The sequence below is a fragment of the Dermacentor albipictus genome, chromosome 10, assembly GCF_038994185.2.
Source record: "Dermacentor albipictus isolate Rhodes 1998 colony chromosome 10, USDA_Dalb.pri_finalv2, whole genome shotgun sequence".
Lineage (NCBI taxonomy): Eukaryota > Metazoa > Arthropoda > Arachnida > Ixodida > Ixodidae > Dermacentor > Dermacentor albipictus.
Genome location: NC_091830.1, coordinates 67,453,876 through 67,480,928, shown reverse-complemented (window position 1 = coordinate 67,480,928; position 27,053 = coordinate 67,453,876). Strand labels below are relative to the sequence as shown.

Genomic DNA, 27,053 nt, shown 5'->3' with positions numbered 1-27,053 from the left:
GCATTGCAAAATGATCTATTTGAACCAGTGGAGGACTTGCAGCTGAGCTTGAATAGCGTTATTTGGTACGCCGCCTATTTTTGCCCAAGACTTCTATAAAGCACCTTCCAATTTTGGTTAAGTTATTGTCTTGGCCTTCTCATTTTGCTTCCAGTCACCTTGGTGAAGCCATCAACGACCGTGATGAACGTGGTGTGTTTCAACGGATAGCTTTCTTTGGGATCGCGATGCGTGTTTAGGATCCGGTCCTATGCTCATGTGCTAGACAATCCTCGTTTATTCAGGGCCGCCTGGCCGCGTAACTTCACGAAAGGCTGAGAGCAGGCGACGCTCACTTGCGGAGGTCTCTCAGTTAGGGGCGCTTGCGTCATGTGGCTGATTGCGAGTTAATGAAGACCATAGATTTCATTCTAAAGCCTGGCCCGCAAACTACTCGTTGTTCGCCTCACATCACGTGCAAAGAGAGGTGTTGTGTGCTTTTTTTTCAGTTGCAAAAGAAAGCACTAGCAGAGCAGCGGAAACTTGTGCGTTTTCGAAACAACTAAAGAAGAACGTAAGAAAAGCTTAAGATATCTGAAAGATTTGATGGACCCGCTAGACATCACTGCCTTTGTCTAAATAATTATACCACAATATCACGCAGTAAAAATCGCGTCATCAATTAAAAGGCAGTCATGATAGTTGCATGGTATTGCTCGTTCGATATATTCATTTTTGTAAATGCGCGAGGTTTCACAACTATTTCAGCAGACATGAGAAAAATAACCACTTATATATTATCTTCGATAGTTTATCCATAATTTTTTACGATTTATTAAAATATGCCTTCTTAAACGCTTGAAGATGCCGCATTCTTCAGAGCCTCGCTGTCGAAATGGGAATATTGGTGCCTGAATGGAATATTGCCCCCTGTAACGTGTTAATCTGTACCGCTAACACTGATGCTCGCGGACCACCTAACACCATTGCGGAGCGGATTGAGCACGGTAGTATTGAGACACAGATAATAATATAAATGTAGCACATGGCCAGACATGACCAAGGCAGGTCTCGGTCCAGCCTAAAGATGAAGAACCCATAGTCCCGTATGCAACTTTTTAATCTGAAGATGCGCTGACCGCCATGAAAGATGCCTACCAAGTAAAAATCAAGTATATCCCTGTGGGTCAGTACGTTTACGAAAATGCGGAAAGGCTGCTATTCAGGCAATCATATTTCTGCCACTAGGAGCCTTGCACCCTGTAAACGACTATATGCTGCGAAGATTGTGTCCAGCGAAATTCTAGCACACGTAAGCAACTGGTAAAGCTGAATGTTGTGTGTGAAATACATTTACACTGAAATATGATGCATCTTACCCACATCTAGTGATACAGTACGGAAATACCGTAATATGGGGGGGGGGCAATATCCCCCTGACATCCGCATAGAGCGAAGCACAGGGTGATTATCTGGACTAACCAATGTTAGAAGGTAATGTTCACGCTGCTACAAATTTTCTTAGGCCGTTTTTTGGTTCTCATTCCTTGTAATCTGCTTTTATGCACGTATTTTTCATAATGTCTGCAGTTCACTAGGTCCAACCTCGATGAATACCTAAATGGATGTGCCGAAACAATAACGTAATTTATGTCGCTTTCCGTATTACATATTTTAATAATAATGCTGCCCTTGTATTTATAATTTTTCAGTTCACAACAAGTGCCATTTCAATCTGTTTTTTAAACTTCCCTTAGTTCATATTCATGTAATCCAAGAATAAAAATCACCGTCCACGCACTCCTTACAGACGGTTAACCAGCGATGCTGAGAGGTGCTGCCCCGGTATTTATCACTCGGTTAATCCCGACGGTTCATTAAGGGATGGCTTGGTAAGGTGCCGGATCCTCGGTACGCAGTTGCCGCTTGCGCTCGGCTGCACGAGAGTGTTCTCGTACCCGGGCTGCAGCATTGGCATGGCCTAGACGAGCTCGTTCCCGGTTCTGCACTCGGCGTTGCTGATCGAAAGCGGCCTGCTCCTAAGGAGTACGTATGAAGCGTGGCCTACCCATTTTGGAGACGGAGAGGAACTGCTGTGGGCGCACTCGTCTGCGATGAAGAGAAACGACGTCACTACTGCCGCACCTAATCTAACACCACTTAGTGCTGAGCACGAGGTCGCTGGATCGAATGCCGGTCACGGCGGCCACATTTCGATGGAGACGAAATGCGAAAGCACCGGTGCACTTAGAGTCAGGTGCACGTTAAAAACCCCAGGTGGACAAGATTTCCGGAGTCCTCCAATACGGCGTGCCTCATAAGCAGGAAGTGGTTATGTTACGTAAGAACCCATAATTTAATTTCACACCACTTAGATAGCGCAAGGCCTTTCCACTCCGATCCATGATGTCACGTTGCCTGTCGCGTCTACCATAAAATCCAATGGGAAGGCTCCCGAGTAGACAACAGTCGTTTTGACGTCCCTGTTTTCATCAATAGAAATTTAGGCTCATGCAGATCCTGGCATGTATGCCAGGACCTGCAGGAGCCGGAACTGCCGCTGAAATCGGGCAACCGACCAAAAACCGGGCATCGCCATGTTGTGTCTTCACGTCGCTCAAGTGCTGGTGTGTGTAGAAATTTTGTAGTCACCAATTTTTGCCTCTGTGTAGCCGCCGTTAGCTGCCGACGATTGATTAAACTAAAGGAACAAAGAACATAACAGCCACCTGTAGTTCACGCGTAAAAGGAATCACTGGTAAGGATTTCGTTCCGTAAGACGCGCTGGTACCAAAGCGTCGGCACGTTGCCGCGTGCACTTTATCGTCGTCGTCTTCCGGCGATATATAAGGTGCAACTAATACAAGGAGAATTAAGATGAATTAAGGTGGACTTTTAATTTCAGATGATATTTTAGACAACTGCTAATGCTTTAACATTTATATATCGCAAAGTTACTGGTCACTTTTTTTCTTGAAGGGCTGCGCTATATAGGGACGCTGCTGAGAAGTCCCCTCGTGGCTTTTAGTATGAGACGTACGGCGATGGCAGTCGTGCCAGCGCCTTGAATTGTTCGCTCGCTTGCCGCACACCCAGTGGCACATACAGAGTCACCCATGTTGGCAAAAAGACGAATAAAAAGAAGCCCATACGCATTGCCTTCTTGTTGTAGCTACAGGGCTACCCAACGTGACAAAATTTTTTGTGGTGCATGATGTGGTAATAATGTCCGCGACCCATCGCCAAACATCTCTAGATTACCCGTACCATAAAAATTGGTCATTCCCAAGCTTCTTACTACTGCATGCTATACACCTTTCGGAAAGAAACGTGTGGTCGGCTTTCTAGAAACAAGTGTTTCCTGCAGCAACCAAATGTCAATGTCGAAAAATGAGGCAGCACCCATCTGGAGATGATTGTCAACAGTAGTGCTTGGGCATTGCGCCAATAGGGTGACACAACGTAGTGCTAGCATCGACACAACGTATATACGAGGCGTGTACGGCATGAGGTCTCCTTTTCACAATTCCGTAAGGGTACTCATTTCCGTCCATTGTTGCCACCGCGAAGCCTGTTCGTTTGTTCCGAAATTGATTATGCAAGATATAACGAATGAATAACGTGCGCCCAGACTCGAAACACGCCATGTGGCAGAAGCGCTCCTCTGTTGTGCCTTTTTATGGGCACAGTGCGCTGTCTGCTAACGCTGTCGACAAATTGCGTGATTCTCGCAGGATATGCGCGGCGAACCGATACGTGGGAATGCCTAGAGTTGCTTCCCCACTTGTCTCACACTGACTGGCGCATACACTGGGAGACAAGCTAGAGAGAGCGTAAACGTTATTTTCAAATCAATGAGATTCGAGTCCGGCGTCTTCTTAGTGGGTATGAGCACCCGCCGTGGACGCGGTTCCGAGACCTTGTCTCGAAGCGGCTTCCTCGGCTCGCTGGACGGCCCAGAGTTGTGCTGTCAGGTTCGAGCTGAGCAGTGCGGTCTTGCAGCGCGAGAGCAGGCTGGCAGTGGAACAGGCGGAGGGGTCGGCACTGCCCGATTTGTTTAAGTCCTGACACTCCCATAACATGAGATTAGGTGTGGCAACCTTGCCACACGACGTGCATCTGTTTGTAGTGTACATGTCTGGGTACGTGAAAAGGTTGAATAAAGAGGAGCACGCACCCACTGCCTTTATTGTGAAGCTTGCTAAAGCGTTTGCGCGAAACACGTTCATGAAAAGGGGCACATCACCAGTGCATCTGTGGTGCATTCAGCTGAAGCTTCGGGTTGCATTCCAAGAGGACGCCGTGTCACGTGGGTCCGAATCCGCCAGGCGTCCGCAGTCCCTCATCAGCCAGGCGTGGGATAAGGTTAAATGATCTTTTTCTCTTTCGTAGAAGGGCGTCTAACGCAACGCCACATAACTAATTAGCCGAGCTTGGGTCAATGACGTTCAGTGAAGAGCGGAACACAACTGCTCACACATATCCAGTGACAAAAATTTGCATCAAAAAGGTTCATTGAAGACGAGCACAAACCGAGGAGCACATACCCATGGCTCGAAGTCGGTATCAAAGCGTTTCATTGAGGAGCAGTAGATACACATTCCCGCATCTACAGTGTAACATGCATTAAATGATTCGATGAAGTGCGGAACGTATGTACAGATTGCCACTCAAAACGCAGCCTACAGGGGCTAACCGTCGGTAAGGAACCCTGTTCATTCAGAACTGCCACCCGAGACTCCGACCATTCGACCATAAACTGCACAGTGACGTAGGCTGACGGGAAACAGTTATGTTGATAGATATACCCTAAAAGTGCGTGAAGCACCGGAACAATAGTTGTGCAGTAAAAGATAAATGTGTTTTGTTCAGTAGCGGAATATGAAATTCAATTTCTCATCTCATGCATATAAGCTCCGCATGTTTGCATATTGCAGCTCAAGAACAAGAAATATGCTATCGACAACTGGCAATTTTTTTTTTCTGAAGACTGTGTAGTTGAAGGGCGATATGACGCCAGGACAAACGGCATTGAAGTTTTCTTTTCTTTTTTTTTAGAATACATCAACGTCCACTCACTCCAAACACTTCAAAACTTGTAGACCTATTTGAATGTGTTTCTACAATTTCTACATGAAAATTTTACCAAAATATTTGAGTAGCATAGAATTTACAAAACCTAAATGAAACGCGTTTGCTGCAATGGTGAGGGAACAATTAAAAAAGGATTTCTTCTAGACTGATGAAAATGCTCTCATGTCTTCATTCCAACTCATGGTTTTTACTGAAATAAAAAAATGAATTTGAGAATAAAATTCCTGAAATACAATTTCTTATACATTTAACATTCTAACTAGGCGATTTTGGATGAAGAATGTTGTGAATAAAGAAGTAATAATTGAAAAATTATTATTTTAATTCAGTCTCTGCAATGATCACTAAGAAAATCTAAGAAAACCATTTTGAGAAAACTAACCTAAGGAAACCCTTCATTCAGTGGAAAGGCAATGTGTCTTATGCAAGTCACAAGACCATTTGCAAAAATCTTGTTTCGAGTTTTCCGTGTTCGACAATCCGAATTTACACCTGGGGCGTAGTCTGTAGCATCATCTGCATCACATTTCTTTACGAAACCATTTCTGGTACTTGACATGGCCTTCCTTCAGGTGTTCGCATTAGTGTTCTTTTACTTTACTTAGAGTGAAAATTCCAACGTAAGCAACTTTTTTAGCGGCCATGTCCAATTACATGAGCGGGTATGCATCAGAAACGCAATTTTTGACTCGCTTGTGTTGCAACTACAAGCGCGCAACTTGCTGGACATGTTTTCCATAAGATGAAGTATTTATCGGTCATACTTTTGAAAAAAAGGTGTTTTGGACATATTATCTGCACCACCCCCTCCTTAAGAACAAAGAACGGTAGATATTTATGTAACATTACCACGTGGTTACACTACCAAAGCGTAGTCGAGTAATTTGAGTTTGGCTACAGCAACTGGGAGGCGGTGGGCTTCAGGTAGTTTCACTGCCGATGGGCACTGTGGTCCGGGTTGGTCTGTTAATCTACAAAGAAACGGCCAGGGATGCGATCTGTCGAACGGTAGGATTCAGGCGGCGATGTGGACATTCGCGATGCGTAATGATTACTTGGATAAAGCTGCTCGCCGCAATCTCCGTCGCTGCGATTCCGGTATACTTGCACTGGCACTAAAACGTCCAGCTGTCGGTAACGCGAAACGTAGCATATTTCTAGGCAAGCATAGAACATCAACTACGGTTGGTGTAAAACAACTACACTCTATCATTCTCGTCCCATAATGGCCGCATCGGTTGACCGAGCGGTCTGACGTCATTTCTAGCGGTGGCGTCCAATGGCGTGAATGCGGATTTTAGTACATTTGCGGGCCTTGAAGGCGTCCGCAACACAGACCCATTAAAATGAGCGCATTATTATAAAAAAACAGTTGGTTTCCTTTTGCGATTGGTACCAAAATAAAACAGAGATTAATCTTTCCCTCTTGGGCTGTCTGAAATTGCGAAATAGACTCTAAAATAACTATTATAAAAACAACTGGCAAATCTGTTACAGCGCCCTAATTTTTTATGCAGTGTTTGTGTGTGAGTGTATAAGCGCGACTGGACGAGGACGAAGAAAGAAACAGATACGCAGACACACCGCTGTGTACACACAGATACACAGACACAAAGCGCTGTGTCTGTGTATCTGTTTCTTTCTTCGTCCTCATCCAGTCGCGCTTATACACTCTACCGCGGATTCTAACCAACTAGCCCGCCAACGTGTTTTAACCAAGTTTATTTCTGTGTGAACTTGTTTCTGAATACGTCATAATACAGTCGTTCGGTATATTCTTCTGAGTTGGACACACAATGTATTCGCTTAGAAACAACATCAAAATGGCTACGCAACACGAAAAAAATATTTTCTTTCTGGAATGATGCGGTGACGTGACGCAATTTCAACATTTAGACTATACGTACAGCATCAAATTGGTCTTTACTAACCTCACGTTTTCTGTGTACTATACATCTTTCTGCAAGACACGTATGGTGGGCTTTAAAGAAAGAAACGTGTTCGATTGACGATTTCTTTCAACGATCATCCGGAAATGAAAGAATTGCGATAGAACCTATCTCGCTATGAATGCCGACGGTAATGCGCTGACAAAAAAATGTTGCCACCACCGACACAATGCATGTATGAGACTGCTTCGAGATTAGTTCTTCTCTTTTCCCTAAGAGCGCTTGGTGCCATCTATTATCCTTGGCGCGAAGCCTGCACGTATGCTTTGAAATGGCAACCGCGCCAATGCGGGCGAATCTTGATGTGAAGTTCAGCAGATAGCTCAGTTAGAAAGACTAGACAGCACCCGGACTGGCAGACCTGTACTCGATAAATTACGAGTAAATTACCATAGCCAGAAACGACCCAACTGTGCGCTGGCCAGAGAGACCAGGAGCAGGACTGAAATTCCAAATTCACCCAAAACTGCCCTCCCGGAATTCAGTCAGGGCAGGAGAACGAGCAGAGCTAAAGCTCTGATCAAGAACTATGGCAATGGCGAGGAAGCGCTATGTACGGACGCCACGCAATCTTCAAATCACTAAGCGTTTACATGATGATGATATGTGGTATTTTATGGTGTAAGTGCCAATCATGGCCAAAGATTGCGAAGCAACGTTGTAATGTAGTATATGATGCAATTAATGACACATGTCATCGTGGTTGCCTATATATAACCATGTCACGTGGCTGTATAGAGGCCTAAACACGGTTGTAAAACACATGTGTATTAAGAGGAAGCTTTAGCTCGGGCCCAACTCCGATGCGGTCTATTCAGTTACATGTAAAACGCAAAAGCGCCTTGCTGCGTTTCTGGAGTAGCCTTGGAGATTTTACGACACTAAGAGAATCTGTGAATGCAACAGCCTTTCGCAATTTTGTTTTCTTGATATGTTTACCAGCTGTAAGTACAGCATATGCCTCAGCAGTGAATATGCTTGTTTCTGAGTGCAGTACGTTAAATTCTGAATGTGATGGGCCGAGGGCTGCATACAAAACGCCAGCATGCGACTTTGAGGCAACCTGTGTAAAGTTATTGTTAATTTTACTTCGACCGCAATTCGAGCAAGTGCATTTCTATGTGTACCTGGGGAGCGCTCTTTGTTATTTCAACAAATGAAGTGTCACACTCAACGAACTGCCATTGCCACGGCGAACATAGTTTGACAAGAGCCATTAGAGGATATTCAAAAAGCTGAAAATCTATTTCTTGACTAAGTATTCATACACGCCGTGAGAAGAGTTCTCTAACTGCACGTCTATTACTAAATAAAGCTGCAGATGTCGTGTTATTTACACTTACGTAAGAGATCTTCCCGGTTTGCGTTTACCTTCACAAATTACATAAAACTTGAGTACGACCTCTGAAGATGAAGCGCTCACTCATTAGCTTCAACGTAGACTCTCTACAGCACTTGTCCTGAAGGCCCCGGTGGCCAGGCGGACACAATGTTGATGGACAGGATCCAGAATCTTCAGTGCGCTAGGACTAGCCGATTGACAAACAAAGGCCCCGTAATCTTAGCGTGTTCCAATGAGGCTCTTATAGAGGTTCATGATGCACTTCCTATCACTACAGCACGTGTTGTGCGACACAATTTTAAAAACATTCATGTTACTTAGGCATTCGTTCCTAAGGTATTATGTGTAGAATAAAGGTTAATTTCGTGCCTAAAATCATTGATAAAAAAGCCTTCTGTGCTCACAGGTATGTGCTGCCCCTGAAGTTCTACATCTGGATTTGCTAAGCAGCGTCTCTATGATTTAAAAAAGAGTGCAGGTGCTTTTGCCGGCATTGAGCTTAAAGCCATTTTCATCGACCCCCTTAGCAACCTTACACAAAGCTGCAGTTGTCGCTCACAGATAGTTACATTGCATGACTTAAATTAAAGGCAATGTGAACATCATTAACGTATACCAAATAAAGTGTACTACTCGATATTGAGCGCAAGGAATTCATTGTTATGATAAAAAGTGTGCACCTAACCACGCTACCATGCAGTACCCCCGTTTCCTCTATAAATGGTTTGGAGAGGACATTGTGAATTCTAACACGGAATGTGTAATTTGATAAATAGCTTTCAATTATATAAAGCATTCTCCCGCAAATGCCAATCTGCGATAGGCTACGTAGTATTCCATCTCGCGACGTGGTATCCTGAGCCTTTTCCCAGCCTAAGAAAACGGAAAGAACTATTTGTATATCAAAGCATGGCGAATATATGCTTCAGTGCGAAGGAGGTGGTCTGTTGTCGATCGGCCTTCCCTAAAACCACACTGGTATGGGTCTAGGAGCTTGTTTGATTCAAGGAAATGTAAAAGTCTGTGATCACTGTGCTTATAGGTCGTAAATATTGATGCGAAAATTTGGAGGACGCATAAGTTTCACCTTTAAAGGCCAACTGCAACGGAATTTCCATTTATATAAATTGCCTGTAAATACTCAAAATAATCTTGGCAAAGCCGCAGGGCTGGTAATTGCTTAATTTTGCTATTAGCAGATGTTAAATAGCGTTTATGCAGACGACACGTACACCTGGCAGCAAAGCGCTGGCGATGCGGATAGGGCTAATCGTGAAGAACCGTACGCAAGAGTCGATCTCTCAGTTGTGGCATATTGCGTGTAGGCAGCCAGGCGTATCGGTAGCCCAACATTTGCGAGTTGACGGGCGTCTCTCTCGGCGTGCGTGCTCCCTGTTCCACTCGTGATTTGAGCTGCTGCAAGAATGCCGATGCGTTGCGTGTCCATCGAGTGATAGAACACGTGCCCGACCACGAGCAATGGTTGTGCAGTACACAACCCTGAGTAGAGGAAGCCCGAACATATCTTTCCCGTCCCAGCTTTCAGAGCAAGAGCTTGCACCGCCGCGCAGCAGACAAGTGCCACGCGAACCAGGCAGCGCGCATGAAGAATGTAAACCGCAGTTGACGAAGATGCACAAGCCGCATTTCAACAGCTCGGCCGCTTACGCACCAATATTTTCTTGGCAAACGATTTCTCGGGATGACTGTAAGTACTATATGCCACGACGGTGCGCGAAAACCAAAGGTTACGCTCAAAGGTGGTCGAAAACACAATTCAGCAGCGGAACATTGTGCCTTTTCGAAACGTCTAAAGGACGACCAAAAAAAAAAGCTTCTAGAAAAACTGAAGTATTTGATAAACACACTAAACATCACTGCCTTTGTTTGTCAAGACGCATTATACCACTTCATCACGTAGTAGTAATCGAGCCACCAATTTAAGCGCAATCTTGAGATTTTAATACTATTCCTGGTTCTATCTATTAATTTCAGTAGATGCGCAAAGTTCCACGGATATTTCAGCAAATAGGGAGAAAAAGCCAAACACTTAGATATTGTCTTCGATAGTTTCTTCATGATTTTTTTATGATTTGTTACAAATGTGCCTTTTCAACGCTAGAAGATACTGCATTCCTCGGAACCTCACTGTCGAAGTGCGAATATCGGTACCTGAATGAAGCATTACCCCCTTTCACGTGTCATTCTGTAACGATAACGCAGATGTTTGGGGACCGTCTAACACCATTGTACAGCGTATAGAACACGCCAGCCATAAGACACAGACAGTGACACTTCCAAATTTAGCACATGGCCAGATATCACATAGGCAGGACTTGATCCTGATGAAGAGGCCATAGTACTGCATGTACATTTTTTAATCTGAAGATGCGCTCACCGCCATAAGCGATGCCTGCCAATTAAAAATGAAGTTGAGCCCAGTGGGCCAGTACTTCTCCGAAGATGCAGAAAGGCTGCTCTTCAGGCAATCATCGTTCTGGTACTGGGAGCCTTGAACTCTGGAAACGACCATGTGCTGTGAAGATGTGTCCCGCGAAATTCTAGGAGGCGTAAGCAACTGGTAAAGCTCAATGTTGTCTCTGAAATACATATACACTAAAAAGTGAGATTGCTTACCCATATCAAGTGATACGGTAGGGAAATACCGTAATATGCAATGTCCCACGGACATAGAGGGAAGCACAGGGTGATTATCTATACTAACCAGTGCTAAAAGGCAATGTTCACGCTACTACAAATTGTGTTAGACGATTCTTTTCGTTTTGTTATTGCTACTTATCCGTTTTACGCACCTATGTCTTACGACTTTCTGCAGTTCATTGGGTCCACCCTTGATGAGTACCTATATAGACCTGCCAAAACAACATCATCATCTATGTCATTTCCCGTATTATATATTTTACTAGCACAGTTGTCTTTGTATTTACAATGTTTTAGTTCGCTACAAGTGCCGTTTAAATGCCTTTCTTCTACTTGCCTTAGTTCCTACTGATGTCATCTAAAAATAAAAATCGCCGCTTAAGCACTCCGCACATATGGTCAACCGGCGAAGCTGAAACGTGCGGCCCCGGTGTTTATCACTCGGTTAATCACTATGGTTCACTACGGCTTGGTAAGGTGCTGGATCCTCGTTACACAGTTACCGCTCACGCTCGGCTGCACGAGCTTGTTGTTGTGCTCGGGCTGCAGCATCGGCCCGGCGTAGACGAGCTCGTTGTCGGTCCGCTCCCGGCGTTGCTGACCGAAAACTGCCTGCTCTTGAGGAGCAGGTATGACGCACGGCCTACCCATTTCAGAGCCGGGGATCAACTGCTGCGCGCGCGCTCGGCTGCGAGGGGGAGCCACGACGTCACTACTGGCGCAGCTTATGCATCACCTAAACAGCACAATGCCTTTTCACTCCGATCCATGACGTCACGTTACTTGGCCCGACTGCCATAGAATCTAATCGGGAAACCGCCGAGTAGGCAAGGGTGATTTTGACGTGGCCGCTTTCATCACGCCATGCTTGCCAAGGGAAATTTCTGGCCAGCTGGTGTAGGCTGGTTGCGTGCCTATTTCACTCTCTTCTTTTCGCGCATGCGCATAGGGTCGCGATGGAGGAGTTTTCGGCGTACAAGCGACTGACAGACGGACGGACGAGTTGGCTAGCCATATACAGCTTCGCTGTAAGAAGTATTACCAGTTTAAAGTCTGGCAATACTCTTTGTTAGATACATTACACTGCTCTCTGTTTGGTTGAAACTAACAATAGGTTTTCCTATAATACGTAATTTTGTGCAATGGCACTGCCAATTGCTATGGGGCTCTAGAATACTTTTTGAACACGGCGAAAAACACTCAAAATCTATAGACAATACGGCCGCCATCGACAGCTTCGTCTCGCTTGCGGCTTTGCCTCAGGGCCCCTGCTCTTTCTCTGCATTCTGACCCTCGGCGAAATCAAAGTAAGGACGACGGCCTACTGATGTCTTTGACTGAGTTGATAGGGGAACTCATGCCCTCGATCTTAGCTGCAAGCTATGTCGAGAATAATTGATGGTATACTAGTAACATCTCACTTCACCTACTAGTAACAGCTCAGAACGCATCGGCCGCAAATTCACAGATGAGGCGACTCCCTGAGACTCAGTGGGCCCGGTTGAGATTTCTGAGGGAGTCAGAGCGTGGGTGAATCTGGCTGAGTAGAACTTCGCTGAGCTTTATTCCGAACGAGCCTTAAACAAGAATAAATCAATATTGAGAGTGAGTGAGTGAGTGAGTGAGTGAGTGAGTGAGTGAGTGAGTGAGTTTTACTTACCTATGGTCAACATTACGAAAATTTACCGCTACAATCATGGCGACGGCGGCAGCGTGAAAAGTTGATCCAAGCGGCGCGCACCATATTTCATACTGTATCAAGAAAAAAAAGACAGTACGGAACCGGTGCACGCCGCCTCATCGGCTGCACAAGGCCACAGCGTCTAGATATGCGCTGCATACTGAAGGCAACTGCCCTTTCCCATTCCCTCACCCTCACATGCACCCACATACGAGCCTTATTTCATGTATGCGCATGTACAATCAGTCCGCTGCAGCTGGATGCAGCGCCTGCGGCGTTCGGTATAGACGTACAATGCCTGCTTCGACCCCCTTACTGCCCGGTGCTTCTCCCTTTCATCTTAAAATTATGCACTCTTCGCACCTGCTCGACATCATGGAGAGTACTTGGAAGGGTAACGTGGGAATCCTTGCAGGGCAGCGTGAAGCATTGCGTGCCGTTCGAGCTACGCTCGGATAGCGCCCAATGCTAACTTTTTTCCTACTGCAGTTCTACAGTGCTGTAATACGCACGTTCTTGCTTTAGGTGAAAAGCGAGATATCGCTTGGGAGAAACACCGTTTCATTTCGTTCTTTAAATTGTAGTTCACACTCTTGTATTCGTTCTAGCGAATCGAAGCATTGCTCTAGATGGCGCCTCGTTCTAGTTTTTTAGGAAAGCGTCACGGAACAAAGCGAGAATAGACAGTTTGGCAGCTAAGTTATTGTACTACCGTGCACTTCTGAAAATAAAAAGACGTCAGCTTCAAGGGGATAAACATGGACACAGGAAAATGTAGAGTAACTAAGTACTCGATAGGTACATGCACTATTAGGAACCTTAAGTGAGCAATGCCTATGAACCTAGATATTGATGGATCATCTTTTATGAGCGTCACCTGGGAAACGAGGCGGTGGCTGATGCAAACAGTTCGTTATTTTTAAGTGTCTGCGACCCTTATAATCGACCTATACGGTATGTGTTCCGAGTAAGCAGCTAAGAAGTATACATCCCATACTGCCTAACACCTTTTAGGTGCCTGTTCCGTTTTTTTTTCTGTACGTTGCACACTTACCCATTACAGCCGCAAACAATTACAGTTGTTTGTTGCTGCGGTCTGACAGTCATCGGCATTTCTTGAGTTACGAACCTTTGGCAACCTTCTTGTTACTTAGTGCAGCTGAACTAGGATGGGTGATGTTGCTAAATTTCAAGGATATATCTCCCAACCTTCTGGAACGCCAGCGCGAGTGACCCAAATTAGGTGCTCGCGTTGCAGTTGAGGTCAGCTCTATCACATACAAACACCTGTGGCCTGACCACTTCCAGGATTCTTGCTTTAATGCGGCTGCGTCATGTACAAAATATGAGCCACTCGACGCGTACACCTCCGAGTGCAATTATCTCACCGACTCAAGGAAACAGCGTCTCGTTTTCATGACGGCTTGGCACAGTAAAAGCTCAACATGGCATTTGAGCTCCGGTGTTGCTATAAATGTCAATTTCTACGTAAAAGTAGTCTGATATAAATGTGCTCGCATTCACAATGCAAGGGCAGACTTCCTAAAAACCAGTAGCCAAACTTAAAATGGTGGAATTCCGACAAATAAGTTGGAAAAGCAAAGAGTGCTGAGACAAGAATCAAGACGACAGACACATAGAACCTTCATGTTTTGGAATAAACAAGCATCACACAGCATCTTCCGGAACTTATGAACAACTCTTTATTACATTTCACGTCCCAAAATAAATCGGCGCCGAGGTCAATAAATAGGAGCTAATATATATATGTATATAATATATGTTCATATATTCCCATAGTCTTGTCACTTGTGCTTGTCCTGAAATAAGAGCCAGAAAAGAACAAAGTCCAGGTCCCGCTTGTATCACCTCTGATGCTGTTGGTTTGATTACAGACGATGATAGATATGACAATATTAAAGTGAGGGGTTCTCGTGAGCAGCTGGCGGGAAACCAAACACACAGACTCGGGTGCTCGCTGTACAGTTAAAATGTCACTGAAAAGGGCATTGATGTTTTTCTTTGCTTCTAATAAAAAAAAGCACCAAATCTTGGCGCTAGGGAATGCAGACAGCTGAAAAACGTCTGCAGATTCAGGTTTAGAACAAAAAAAACAGTAATGACGAAACCTGTCAAGTCATTCCTTTAAACTTTCCTTGAGAATGAAATGAATTTTCTTCAAAAACAGCGGTTTCCAACAGAAGTGCAAGTAGTGTGAAGGGTTTTATGCAACCATTTTACACTTCACATCATTACCCTGTAGGGATGCTAGAGTGCCGAGATGAAATTTTTCACCCATCAGCTCTGAGATACGAAGTCAGGCAAAAAAAATATTATTAGTAGACCTTCATATCCTATAACGACTGAATTGAGTCGAAAAAATGTGCAGATCGTAGGCTAGTATATTCCTGTTCCAGGTGGAGCAAAAGGGTTCTGAAGGATAATATTCCTAATTGTTCTAATGTGGTGTGATAATGCGCTTATTTTTAGGTTCTATTATCAAGTGACATTGCCTTCTAAATTGCGTGGTTCTACTGATTCTTGATATGTATTCAGGAACGGTATATGGCGTGAAATGAGGGAGTTCTGGGAGCTGTCATTTTTATTAAAATACTGCTCCAGTAAACGCCAGTCTATTTGCTTTGCTTAGTTTCCAACTAACTGCACACGATCACTTCAGCGAAAGGCAAATAACAAGACCATTTGGTTAGGAGGGGAACGGATTATACACGCAATCTTTATGCTTGCTGTGCTTTCAGAGTAATAAATGATTATGCCATGCAGCTACGGTCCTAGACAATGTAGCGAAAATACACTTCTGGCGTTTGGAACAGAACCAGCATCGTTCTGAGCACATAACTCCAAGCACATTTTCCCCACGTTGTTCCTCAAAGAGGCAAGAGGTAAAAGGGGGAAGAACTTGCACCACTCTAGCACTGGGAAAAGTGCCGAACGTAGAATAGACAATCGACGAATGACACGTTTTTGTCCAGTTATGATACGACGGTCGCACGTTGAAGTGCAAAGTTATTACGCATCGAACTTTGATGTACTTTAGCTTATTGGAAACTCTGTTTACTTGCGCTAGGGGAACCAGCCGAAAAACGCCATCTAAAGCCATTTTCGCAGCAATGCCAAGACTTCAAGTGTACGAAAATAGCACGAGCTGAATAACATAGCACGTGATCCGGATCTCACAACATGCGCCACTGCAGCGAAGAGCATGTGCCACCTTCGCGAGCAAAATATTTTTAGCGGCAGCTTTCACCATAGCGCTAGAGAAGGTGTTGACAGTAGCAATCTTAGAACAGGGCTGAACGTGGACATTGATACAGAGCCAGAATCGCGATATGGTGTTAGTAAATACACCACTAACTATTACACCTGCTACGGAAGCTACATCTTAAGATATCGAAAAGGATAACCGAAAAATTGAAGCATATCAGTGTATGGGGGTTCAGCATATTTCGACACGAGGGTGCCGAAAAAAGATTTGCTCAACGGACAACACTGAGAACACTTGAATGTCAAGGGCGCCGATTGACATTTAACACACGGTTTTCTGGAGTGGCACCTAACAAACCACAAATTCAATTTGCAGCGACACTTGGGGAAAACGTCGGCGTACACATATCGCGCAGATGCGGATAAAATAACACTTGTACATACGTGTAATTAGGACAGCACAAGACGGACGTGTGACGATATGCCTTCCCGTCACGGCGGGATGAGATGAGGGTCGTGCACAGAGCTTTTCTGCCTGATGTGCCTAACATTTCGACAAAGGAAACCCTGGAGAAACTAAAAAATCCAAACAAATACCGAGATCATTAGGTTCCGTCCGCCACTTGCAAGGCCAAAAAATAATAAGTACAGTTGGAAGACTTTAAACGATGCAGAAAGATGGTGAACTCTTAGGACCATTTGATTCAACGGCATCTTTAAATTAAACTTAACCCTGCAAGTCATAAACACAGTTACCCATCAAGACATTTCGAGCAAAATGCCAATATTTGCCTGGCCAAACATAGTACATTTCTAGAAAAAGTACAGAAATGCTATTTCACTTATGTCATAATTAGTACGGTAAGTGCTTATACAGCACTTGCATTGCTGAGCTATGTGCAACGCAGATGGAACTTGCTCCATCTTATCGAGAATATTCCGAAAAGGTATGCGCGCCATTTTGCGCACTTAATGAGAATTCTGAAGTATCAGAACAGTGTAGCATCTACGATACGTTCAGCATTTCAGGGTAAAAGTGACGCTTACTGCCCAATAAAATAACGCTGTTCCACACCAGAGCTTCTTCGATCAATACGCGTTCAGCAGCTTTTGAAACGGCAGTACTAATTCAGGCTACACGCTTTTTTTTCGGCAGAATGAAACAAACTAGCCTTTACCCACTAACTCCTAGGGCACGCCCCCCAGTTCTGGGTCCTCAAAGCAGGCAATAGATGAAGTTATTTATCAACCTTTCGGCAGTCACGGATACTGAATAATTAGTCGCCACAGTAGCCATTTTCGACACTTGAAACCAGTGTCGATTGTGTGCAATGGCCTTGGCTTTACGGTCAACATCTAGCACAGTCATGTGTGTGAAGGCATGTCGTCACATAGGTTTCAGAGCAACACTAGCGCAGCGCGCTTAAGGGAAGACCTTCTTTCAACAAGGTCCCCAAAGCACGCATTCGAGAATTGTACACAATGCGAACAACAGGAACACAGATGACAAGTTACTGGTAAGAGCACGTATATAAAAACGAAGGACGGCACTCTGCGTAGTGAACACATCTCGAGTCAAGGCGTGGACACAGTAGATAATATTGGACATGCTGGTTAACGTTCCAGAACTTTGCGGACGCCAAACGCTTTGGCATTTCACCCTGGGAACGACAGGTGTCCCTGGAGAAACTGATTGAGGGCAAAATCTCAACCTACCCTTCGGAGAAAAAGTGCCGGGAAGCTTAAGTTAACAGATTAACCGGAAATGCACAGGCGGAAGGAAGGAGCTGTCACCCGCTGCACCAAAGCGCACGCACTTTGGCTGTACATTACTACCAAGCATCACGCTGCCTATACTCGCCATTGGCAAGTATATGGACCTTCTAGACTCTCCAAATGAATGTAACAGTCTCACTTTCACGTTGCCGCACATTTAACAAGTCGCTTTCCTTTTTACTCTTATCACAGTAGCCGCAAAAACTGGGGAGCTAGCTCACAGCAACCACTAAGTGCATGGTATTTCCTTCTGTATTATATCTTCTACGCAGCTGGAATAGTTAGATGCAACTAAGACAGCGTCACCGTACCTCTTTGTACGCAGTGCTGATCGTGGCAACAGACAAACTGAATTACACTAGTCTCCAAGGTCACATGCTTTGCGTGGAACGCACATAAGATTTCTCGCCCTATACGCCATCACATGCCGATGGTGTACTGATCTGAGCGAGATTTACTTTTGTCTCCAATCAGAGAAACAACTACCGACACAACTTCTTAATGCAAATTATGCGATGCAGCTTGTCAGGGCGGAAAAAGAAATTTTAACCTAGGAATCGTTTTAAAGCAGCGATAAATACAACATATTTACAGATTAACAGCACGTCTAAATGACGAGCGTCAAGGAAAACGTTACGGCGAGTGCTCATTTCCGATTACTTTTTTTTCTCAGGTTACCATCAAGAATAGTCGCAAAAGGAGTATCAAAAACTAGGCAAAAGCAATATGTAATCGTACAAGCAGAATAAGCAAACAAACAAATCGACACCGCTGTCTTGCCTACGTGAAACGCCTTGCACGTTTTACATTAAAAAATTCTCTTTTTTGCTGTTGATCAAAGACCGAGCATAGTTTATTAATAATTTGTGATAGTGGTATATTTCACCAGCTTCAATCATTTGGGTTTTATATTCTCCTTCCATTCCCGCGAACAATACCGCAACTCCAAAGTTGGGTTCGAAGCCACTGTATTTGAAGTTCATCACGTTGGCAGGAGCAGAAGCAGGCATAAAAGAGAGACAATCGAAGCCGCCGAAATGAAACCCTATGCCACATTCTGAAGCAGCGTACTATTGTTTTTCGGATGACGAAAGCAAATACGATTCTTTATTTAAAATCCACCCATAGAAGTCATATAACAGAACACAAGAGAGGGTTTTGTTTTCTTGCTTGTCTTGCTTGTAAAACCAATTATTACGGTGTACCTGCAAACGTCCACCGCAACAGGCTGGTTATTTTGGCCGAGGATTGCAACACTGCAGCCCCTCTACCTGGTTAAGTATCCTAAGGTGGCGGGGCTGCACATAGTGAATGTGTGATTTCAGATTGCATTTTAGGACCGCTGCAATTTCTTTACAATATAGGATAGTCGGGAGCTTGCGCCGTATGAAACAGCACCTAAAATTTACTTTCGTGTCAAAACGCGTGCGGATAGCGCGTTCTGGTATTGAAAGGACACTGATGAGGTGCTCTGCCACACCACACCAATGCGGGCATAGGAGTCCAACATACTCTAGAAAAATCAACCGCTCCTCTAGCTCGCAAAACTGAAATCTATGTTGCGTGTTCGTCGTTAATAATGTCAAATATTTAGCATTTGGGAAGCCTCAGAACAGAAGCATTGTCTGTCATAACCGCATCGGGTATACAAAACAAGATCATGGTGCCGGGTCACATGACTACCTGCGTAAGAACGTCCGGTGTGCAACGAGTGACCAGATTGTGAAATCTTTTGTGTGTGTGTGTGTGTGTGTGTGTGTGTGTGTTGAATTTGTGAGCTCACAACTTGCGTGCTTTGTGCAGGCGTGTTGTGCCACGAGCCCATGCTAACATTTTGCGGACTGAGTTAATGGCTTACACGCATGTTAAATCAACTAGCAATCATACTCGTTGCGCAATTAAGCCGTAAATAAATAAACGTCAGCATAAAACGCTTACGATTGCATCGAGATATGGCATCTAAACTTCGGAAACCCAAGTGGCTGTTTGATGCCTGGCTACTGTTTGATGCCTGCGGCAGCCGAGAGATAGACGGAGCATGAAATCAAAAATCAAGCTAGCACGGTGTCAAATGTGGGATAAGCTGTCTCCAGTATTTCGGTTGCTAAGCGGAAACCAGCTCTAGGCTTAAACGACCCCCACAATAGTACTCTCTCATATTGGTTTCACCATATAGGAGTCCTCTACGAACACCGTAACATCCTTAAGTGCGTACTTCTTTTTCTCCTGCCATAACAGCCGACAACAGCCCTCATTACAAAATGGTTTCTCACTTCCAGTACATTAGTTGAGCCTTAGGCACGCTTAACATTTGAAAGAGGATTCATAAAGACGAAAAATACTACGAAAGTATACTAAACGGTCTTTGGTAGAGAGTGCTTCTACAAAACGTGTTTCTGGAACTAAAGAAAAAAACAGGTACGTTGTATCGATATGTCGTATTTGCAGCTCGGCGTACCTTTACAGAAAATAGACATATCGCTTCCTTAACAAAACATGAAAGTCGCGCTATCGCCTACATATACTTAACATACTAAGCTAATGATAGCGAAAGTCTACATTTCCGCAATACCAAGGCCTGTTATACTTGGCACTACAAACCCACAATATTTTTTTTTTTGTCAAAGCGAAGCTCTCTTTGTCTCTTCTCCCCGTTTGCCGCTGTGCGCCAGTGCCCTGTCTCACACGACCAACTACCGCGCTCGCCGATAGATGGCGCGGCGCGTCCAAGGGGCGCTGTCGACTAGCGCGACACCCAGCTCCACTCGACAGGTTGCCAGCAGCAAGCAGGGGACGCCGCCAAAATGTCACCGAAACACGTCCTGGGCGTCGCGGACATCAGGCGCAAAAGAAACTGCTATATAAATGGGAACAATGTAGAGAGAGGGAGAAAGTACTAAAGCAGAAAGTAGCACCTAATCAAATGTACACCTGAGCGCAGGTACAACACTAACACTTGCCGTGCGTTTCGGTGCAATGTTTTATGGAGGCTGAACACCGATTCCCATAGGTTAATGATCTCAGCCGTAATTTTGTACACATCTCTTTCAGTCTTTCTTTCTTTTTTTTGAAAAGTAATTTCTTCTTTCTTTTAATCCGAGATTCAGTTTCGTCCCCGGCGCGTTCGCTGAAAGTCTGCTGTATATTCAGAGAGAGACCCGTGTAGAAACTTTCATGTCTGGCTAAGGTATCTATTATGTTTTTGGAAGGATGAAATTTTCTAGAACTTAAAACGTGTCAACTTGACTAGCCCATCATTATGGTGATTCAACATTTTAAAGTGGCAGATCAAGTAAAGAAACGCTGTTTTTATATTTACAGTGCCAAATCTGCATGAACACTTCGTGGATAGATAGCACCTTCTGATGTAGCTGTCTAAACACCTAACATACCTATGTAGAAACTTTCATGTCTGGCTAAGCTAGCTATTATATTTTTTGGAAAGATGAAATTTTCTAGAACTTAACGCGTGCCAACTTGGTTAGGCTATCATATACAGTGATTCAACATTTTAAAGTGGCATATCAAATAAAAATATGTCTATGATGATAGTGTTCTACATGAACCGTCACCTAAGAAAAAAAGCTTATTATCTGCACCAACAACTATTATCAAATTAGTGAGAAACCAAACAATATTTTGAAATGCTGAAGCAAGCATTGTTGGTCGGCAGCAATGATATATAAACATCGGCAGGTACGTATTCCGCATGAAAAACGAGTTTGTCCACCACATGCAACTTAAATTCACTTAAGTAACAAAGTGAAAAGCCCAGGGTACATTGTTTATTTTTATCGAAAATATAACTAATATAGGCATGGCGTTCACAAGTGTTCAGCTCAAATCCCCCAGCACAGCTTCGATTCACCTGCTCATTAATGTTTCCTTACGCTCACACAAGCTTTTCAGAAACCGCAGTCTCCATCATCGAGTTCAGAATCGCACGCTCGCGCTCTAGCCCTACAGTTGCTTTTCCTCGGCACTACTTGGCTACTCTATACCTCTTTGTCTACAGTGCAAAATTCAACAAGTGAGAGAACAACTATGGAAATACAACACCCCCTCCCCCGATCCCCCTACTGTTTGTAGGAAACAAAACTTCCGCATTTAGATGTAGGTGGCACAGAAAAACTATTTTTTAACATTCTATCCTTCGTTTCGCACGATCATGTCGAAAGCTATTCGAAGACAAATACGGACCTGGCACTAAACCAAATGGTGTCACTGTCGAGTGACTTTGGCGATTCACAAGCCCAATAATGAGCATTTCCTCATAACAAGAAGGCCACAATCACTGTACTGTTGTGCAGCGAGTGGTTGCCTTACACCCACCGATCAGCAAAATACAAGACCTCTAAAGCAAGGTTAGCTTTTTTTTCACAATCTAAAAAGGGCTGACAGCAGTCAGATCAATATTTCAGTATGTACCAGATATTTCCATACATCCCTCTTCGAACACGTTTAATTTCCTAAACATTTTTATTTATTTTTAACTCGTGTCTTTCATGTACTGTTGTCAACCCGCATACCCAATACCGCCTGTCAAACGTAGAAAGCCGAGACTAAACAAACAAAAACGATATTCGGTAAAATATACTCGCTCGGTAAAACAGAAATACTTAAAATTTTGTGGCATCTGACATCCGAAACCTTCCGCTCCCATACGAACTACAAGCACTGTAGATCATACGCGGTTGAAGCGGAACACCGAATAACTGCTTCTTTTGGTGGAATTACGAAACCAAGACGCTTGACGTTATACATTTACAACAAACACACATACAAGAGCCTAAAGACGCACGCAGCAACAACAAAAATTTTTGTCCTGACATTTCTTACCCCAAAAAAATATGGTATTTCGCACTGCAAGCTTTAACAATTCGTCAATGCGCTGACGACGGCTAAGCTGCCCTCGGCGACTTCATTAAAATATTTCGCGAACAACCAAGCACAAAGCTATTCTCAGGATTAAATAACTGAGTACACAGTTGACCTTTATGTATCGTGCAGTTGCGCTGTGGTAACATTGACGAACAGTTATGAGGACACAAGGACTAGCCTAAAGCGACATATTGATGAAAGATGGAGCTAATCACAGAGAATGGGAACGTTCATTCAAGACGTAATGACTAGTGTGAATGCCAGATGCTCGAACACGTTGTAAAGCAAGAAATACAAAGTGAAACGGCAAGCTCGAAGTTTATCTCTGCGAACGAGTACTAGTTGCAAGCAAGAACGCCATGATAGTTCAGATGCTAGCATTCTTCGTCTTGATTCTCACTGAGCCTTTGTTGCGTTGCCAAGGCAACTATATTATTTCCCCTTGCTAGAAGAAGCAAGGCACCGCTACAACCAAACAAAAAGGCGTTAGCAGGACGTGTCTGGTTAAGCAAGAAGACTATACGAAATCGACGCAAACGACGGGTTAACGAGCTAACGCTCTTCATAGCAGAGCGCGTGGACTCGTGTAATTTCCCATAAGATCTTAAAAAGTGCAGCACCGCCTAAATACCTCCCTAATTGGTCATTATGGTTTCTTTCCCCATGTGCTTAAAAATTCTATGTGCACAAAAGGAATATGTTTGGTAGAAAACTGCTCTTTTCTATATTTAAAAATCAAGACAAACTGCTCAGCATCCTGCATCGCAGCACAAGTCAACGTAACTTCACTGACAATGTAGTTCCTGTTGCAGAGTACGTGAAAATTTTGCCATTGCATTCACAGCAACAAATATTGTGCACTAGACAACGCATCACCCCTGACCCCTCCATAGCCATTAGTTCTCTTTAAACTTCATCGTGCAGCAAAAAAAAAAATGTCTTCCATTAAAGGAAGACAATGTTAACCCATAACTGTGGTGCGTCGGCAACTGCAATCAGACAATTAATGTAGACGTGGTGCCGTCGATAATTCGCTTTTCACAAACGTTTCTTACCCCAATGAGTTACAGCATTCTCACAAAATTCCCCGTAACCGCGGCAACATAACGACCCGCCTAAATCCCATGCACGCATTGTACGAGGTTCTCGCTCCCTTTAAATAACATCTAGCTACTTCGGAAACAATTTTGATGGGGCACATAAAAGATCAAGCAGCGTTTTCTTCTTTGTAAATTTTTCAGTACTTTAATTTTCGAAGAAAGAAATACGACGCTCCAGGAAATTGGATTCCAAAAGGAAACGTTTAATTACCACGCCAGAAACCAAACTAAGAAGTCGTTAGTGACATTCGTATATTAAAATAGCCTCGCACCACCAGTATGCCTTAAATTATGACCCGCCTTGATACGATTCAAACGGCTGCCTGTCATGGGATGCGCAACAGTACTCTTTGTGAAGCACCATTTCCTTCCAAATTATGACAGCTTCGCTAATTTGGAACGAAGGCGGAAAGCGACGTTCATAACCACCTATGGTGGAAATTTGTCCACAGGGATTCCTTCGCGCATAGCACAGGACTAGGTAGACGCAGTATTCGCAACGTTCCCGCACTTGTTTCTCTTACGCTTTCGCGGAATCCATCCGCTTCCGAATTTATAAAAAAATAACTAAGTGGATCTTCTTCAAGGCTGCCAAAGATCGTAAGTGATCTCTTAGAACAATAAACTCAAGCTGGTCAAAATACACTTCTCCAGACTGAATGGACGCCTATTGGAAAGCAACGCAGCGCAACAACCAAAACATTTCGCTGCAACTGCCACATAAATGCAACAAAACACGTGACTAGCGTGGGGACACTGGGTTCTCATCAGTGGATAGAGCAAAAACATTCAGATCTGCAAACCGAGCGCTGTTGCACCATTTTCGCGTTGGCCACTGCCCAACTGCAAACCACTGTGCACGGACCTGTTTTCTGAACCTGAGGCTAGAAAAGTCACAGGGAGTTGCGGATGTTTTCTCAAGTTACCGCCGTGGCTGGATATTGATGGGAAACCGCAAATATCAACGTAAGTTGCACCAATACTTTCATTTCCCCTCAAAGCCGCAAATGATGTTCTCGTGCATCAGGAGATTTTCCGATATTTTCATTTTTTTTTCTTCTTTCTCGGAAGTGACATCTCAAGCTCAAAATGTGTGACAGCAGGAAACAAAACTTGATCCAGCGACTTCTGTTTTTTTCTAATGGTCACTCCTTCCATTCTAAACACATCCATTGCTCCCGCTTAGCAACTTCGAATCACTGAAACGGAGTACCACCGCCCATAGATGACTTTGGTGTTTGCGCGATGGAATACCCATTCGACTATTCCGGCGTGCACGCTGCCTTTTTTTCCAATGTCCACACCAGTAACTCCGGAGTCCATGTGTACACCGCCCTGCGCTTCCCGCGGAGCTGTTTCCCTTCACCGGAGTGTGTGCCACTGGGTGACCTGCTTGCGTGGACTCTGTTTCATGGCGTTCCAGTGGTGGAGTACGCTGCCCCGACCGCAGGCCCCGACGACCACCTTGCCGACGTGCTGCTGCGGCGCTCCGGCCACGGGGGTGGTGGGCGAGTCCGGAGACGAGACGGTCTGCGCGGGGTCCCGGTGGCTGACCACCACCAGGAAGACGACGTTGTCGAGCTCGGCCTGCGGCACGTCGAACGTCAGCGACTCGTTGTATACGGGACACAGGGTGGCGTGCTGGGAGGCGGTCTTCTTTTTCTTGCGCAGCTTCCCGCTGTGGAACAGGAGCACGCGGACGCAGGGATCTGTGGAATTAAAAGGCGCACGGGAGGACGTGAAAAGAAGGCAACTTTGTCACTGATTCGAACCAAATTATGCAAAATAGACATGCAAGTACAGTGAACTCTGGATACGACGAACTCGGTTAAGTCGAATTCTCCCATATAAGGGACAACTTGGGCACGTTTGCTTGCTTTTGCAAAGACTCAATTCAAATGCAAATACGCTTAGGACGAAACGCCTCAGAGGTACTCTTCGATTAAAACGAACATTCGGAGTGGCCGACAGCACCACGAATCCTGGAGGCTAAACTGTCCCGATGCGCCGTGCCCAGGGGCGCGCGCATCGAGACACCTAACTGAATGCCTGAGGCGCACATGGCCCGTGGGAAAACGTGAGGTGTAACGAAATCAGTTACAGTGACGTTTCACTTCGTGAACGCGGGTGGGGCGCAAGCGTATAACACGCACGAAGCTGTCGGCCCTCGGTGCAGCTAGACGCCTGCACTGTCCGCATCGCACATCGTATTCAAGACACGGCTCACGTGGCCGCGGCATACGCAGCAGCCGCCGGACTAGAACACCCTCTTGTAAACACTCATTTACTAACTAAATTAGCAAGCATGGTGTCATCGCGCACAGGCAAACATGAACCCACCACACTCGATGACCGCGGACGCTCGCTGTGATAAACCTTGCGAGCGCAATCGCAGCAGCAGTAGCGAGCGAATTGACATTCGTGCTGTCTATTTCTTCAAGGCAAACTGAGCAGCGAGAACACGATGCACGGAAAGCTACGAGCCATCGGCCCAGCTAGACTGTGCCTCCTAAGCCGATTGCTTTCGAGATATAGCCCGCGCGACCGCAAGCGGCCGAACTACAACGTCCCCTCCTCGCCTCCCCTCTTCGCAACGGAAGGGGGCGCGCTGTTTTCCCCTTTCCTTCCTTGCGCATGCGACATTCAGCCGCTTTCGGCGCCTCAACGTCGCACGCTTTCAGTGGCACGCAGCGTACGGCGCGCGAGGACGATGCTATCACGAACCGAAGCCGGTACGTCCGTATCGCAAACAAAACCTGTGGTAACTGCTAGAGGAGGTCAGCCCAGCGCGCCTCCACCTACTGTCCTTCCCCGCGGTGCTTCGCCTCGTTTCTCCTTTTGCTATGAAGTTTTCTGTTTGGTTTATCGAAATAAAGGCTTTTGCTGACATTTTCCCCCATTTGCAGGTCTACTTTATTTACCGTTTTCAAGTACGACGTTTGTATACACCTGCTCATGTTGCCAATTTTTGTGCTGATAAGACGAACTTCCAATAAGGCGAACAAATTTTCATGGTCCCTTTGAGTTCGTCTCAAGGGAGTACCCATAAAAGTTGGGGCTAAACCATGACAGAAGTATTTGGCAGGTGGAAACGGCCCTGTTGCTTGTTATAGAAATAAAGAAAACCCCTTTCAGCCAATATGAACATTAGCTTAGCACACAGGACTGTTCTTACTGAGCATGTAGACACGTACACGCTGTCACATTGGTAACACGCACCACTTATTTATCGCGAGGTATGCTTTACCTGAAAAAAGCTTCAATTTATACGTCCATGCGGTGGCAGCGACATACATTTTGTACCACATCATTATAAACTTGGCGGTCATATATATGACTTTACATGGTGATACTGTAGAGATAAC

At 44.9% G+C, this 27,053-nt stretch overlaps 1 protein-coding gene across 4 annotated transcripts in view; it reads right to left on the bottom strand.

Annotated features, from left to right (window-relative positions):
* Nucleotides 1–14,386: 14,386 nt before the first annotated feature.
* LOC135899725 (synaptotagmin-1-like) overlaps nucleotides 14,387–27,053 on the bottom strand; it is a 270,674-nt gene continuing 258,007 nt past the window's right edge. For all 4 annotated transcript variants that reach the window (XM_065429048.2, XM_065429070.2, XM_065429056.2 and 1 more), the window contains one exon: nucleotides 14,387–25,397. In XM_065429048.2, the coding sequence (XP_065285120.1) occupies nucleotides 25,051–25,397 (347 nt within the window). In that variant the 3' untranslated portion in view covers nucleotides 14,387–25,050. The remainder of the gene's footprint in view (nucleotides 25,398–27,053) is intronic.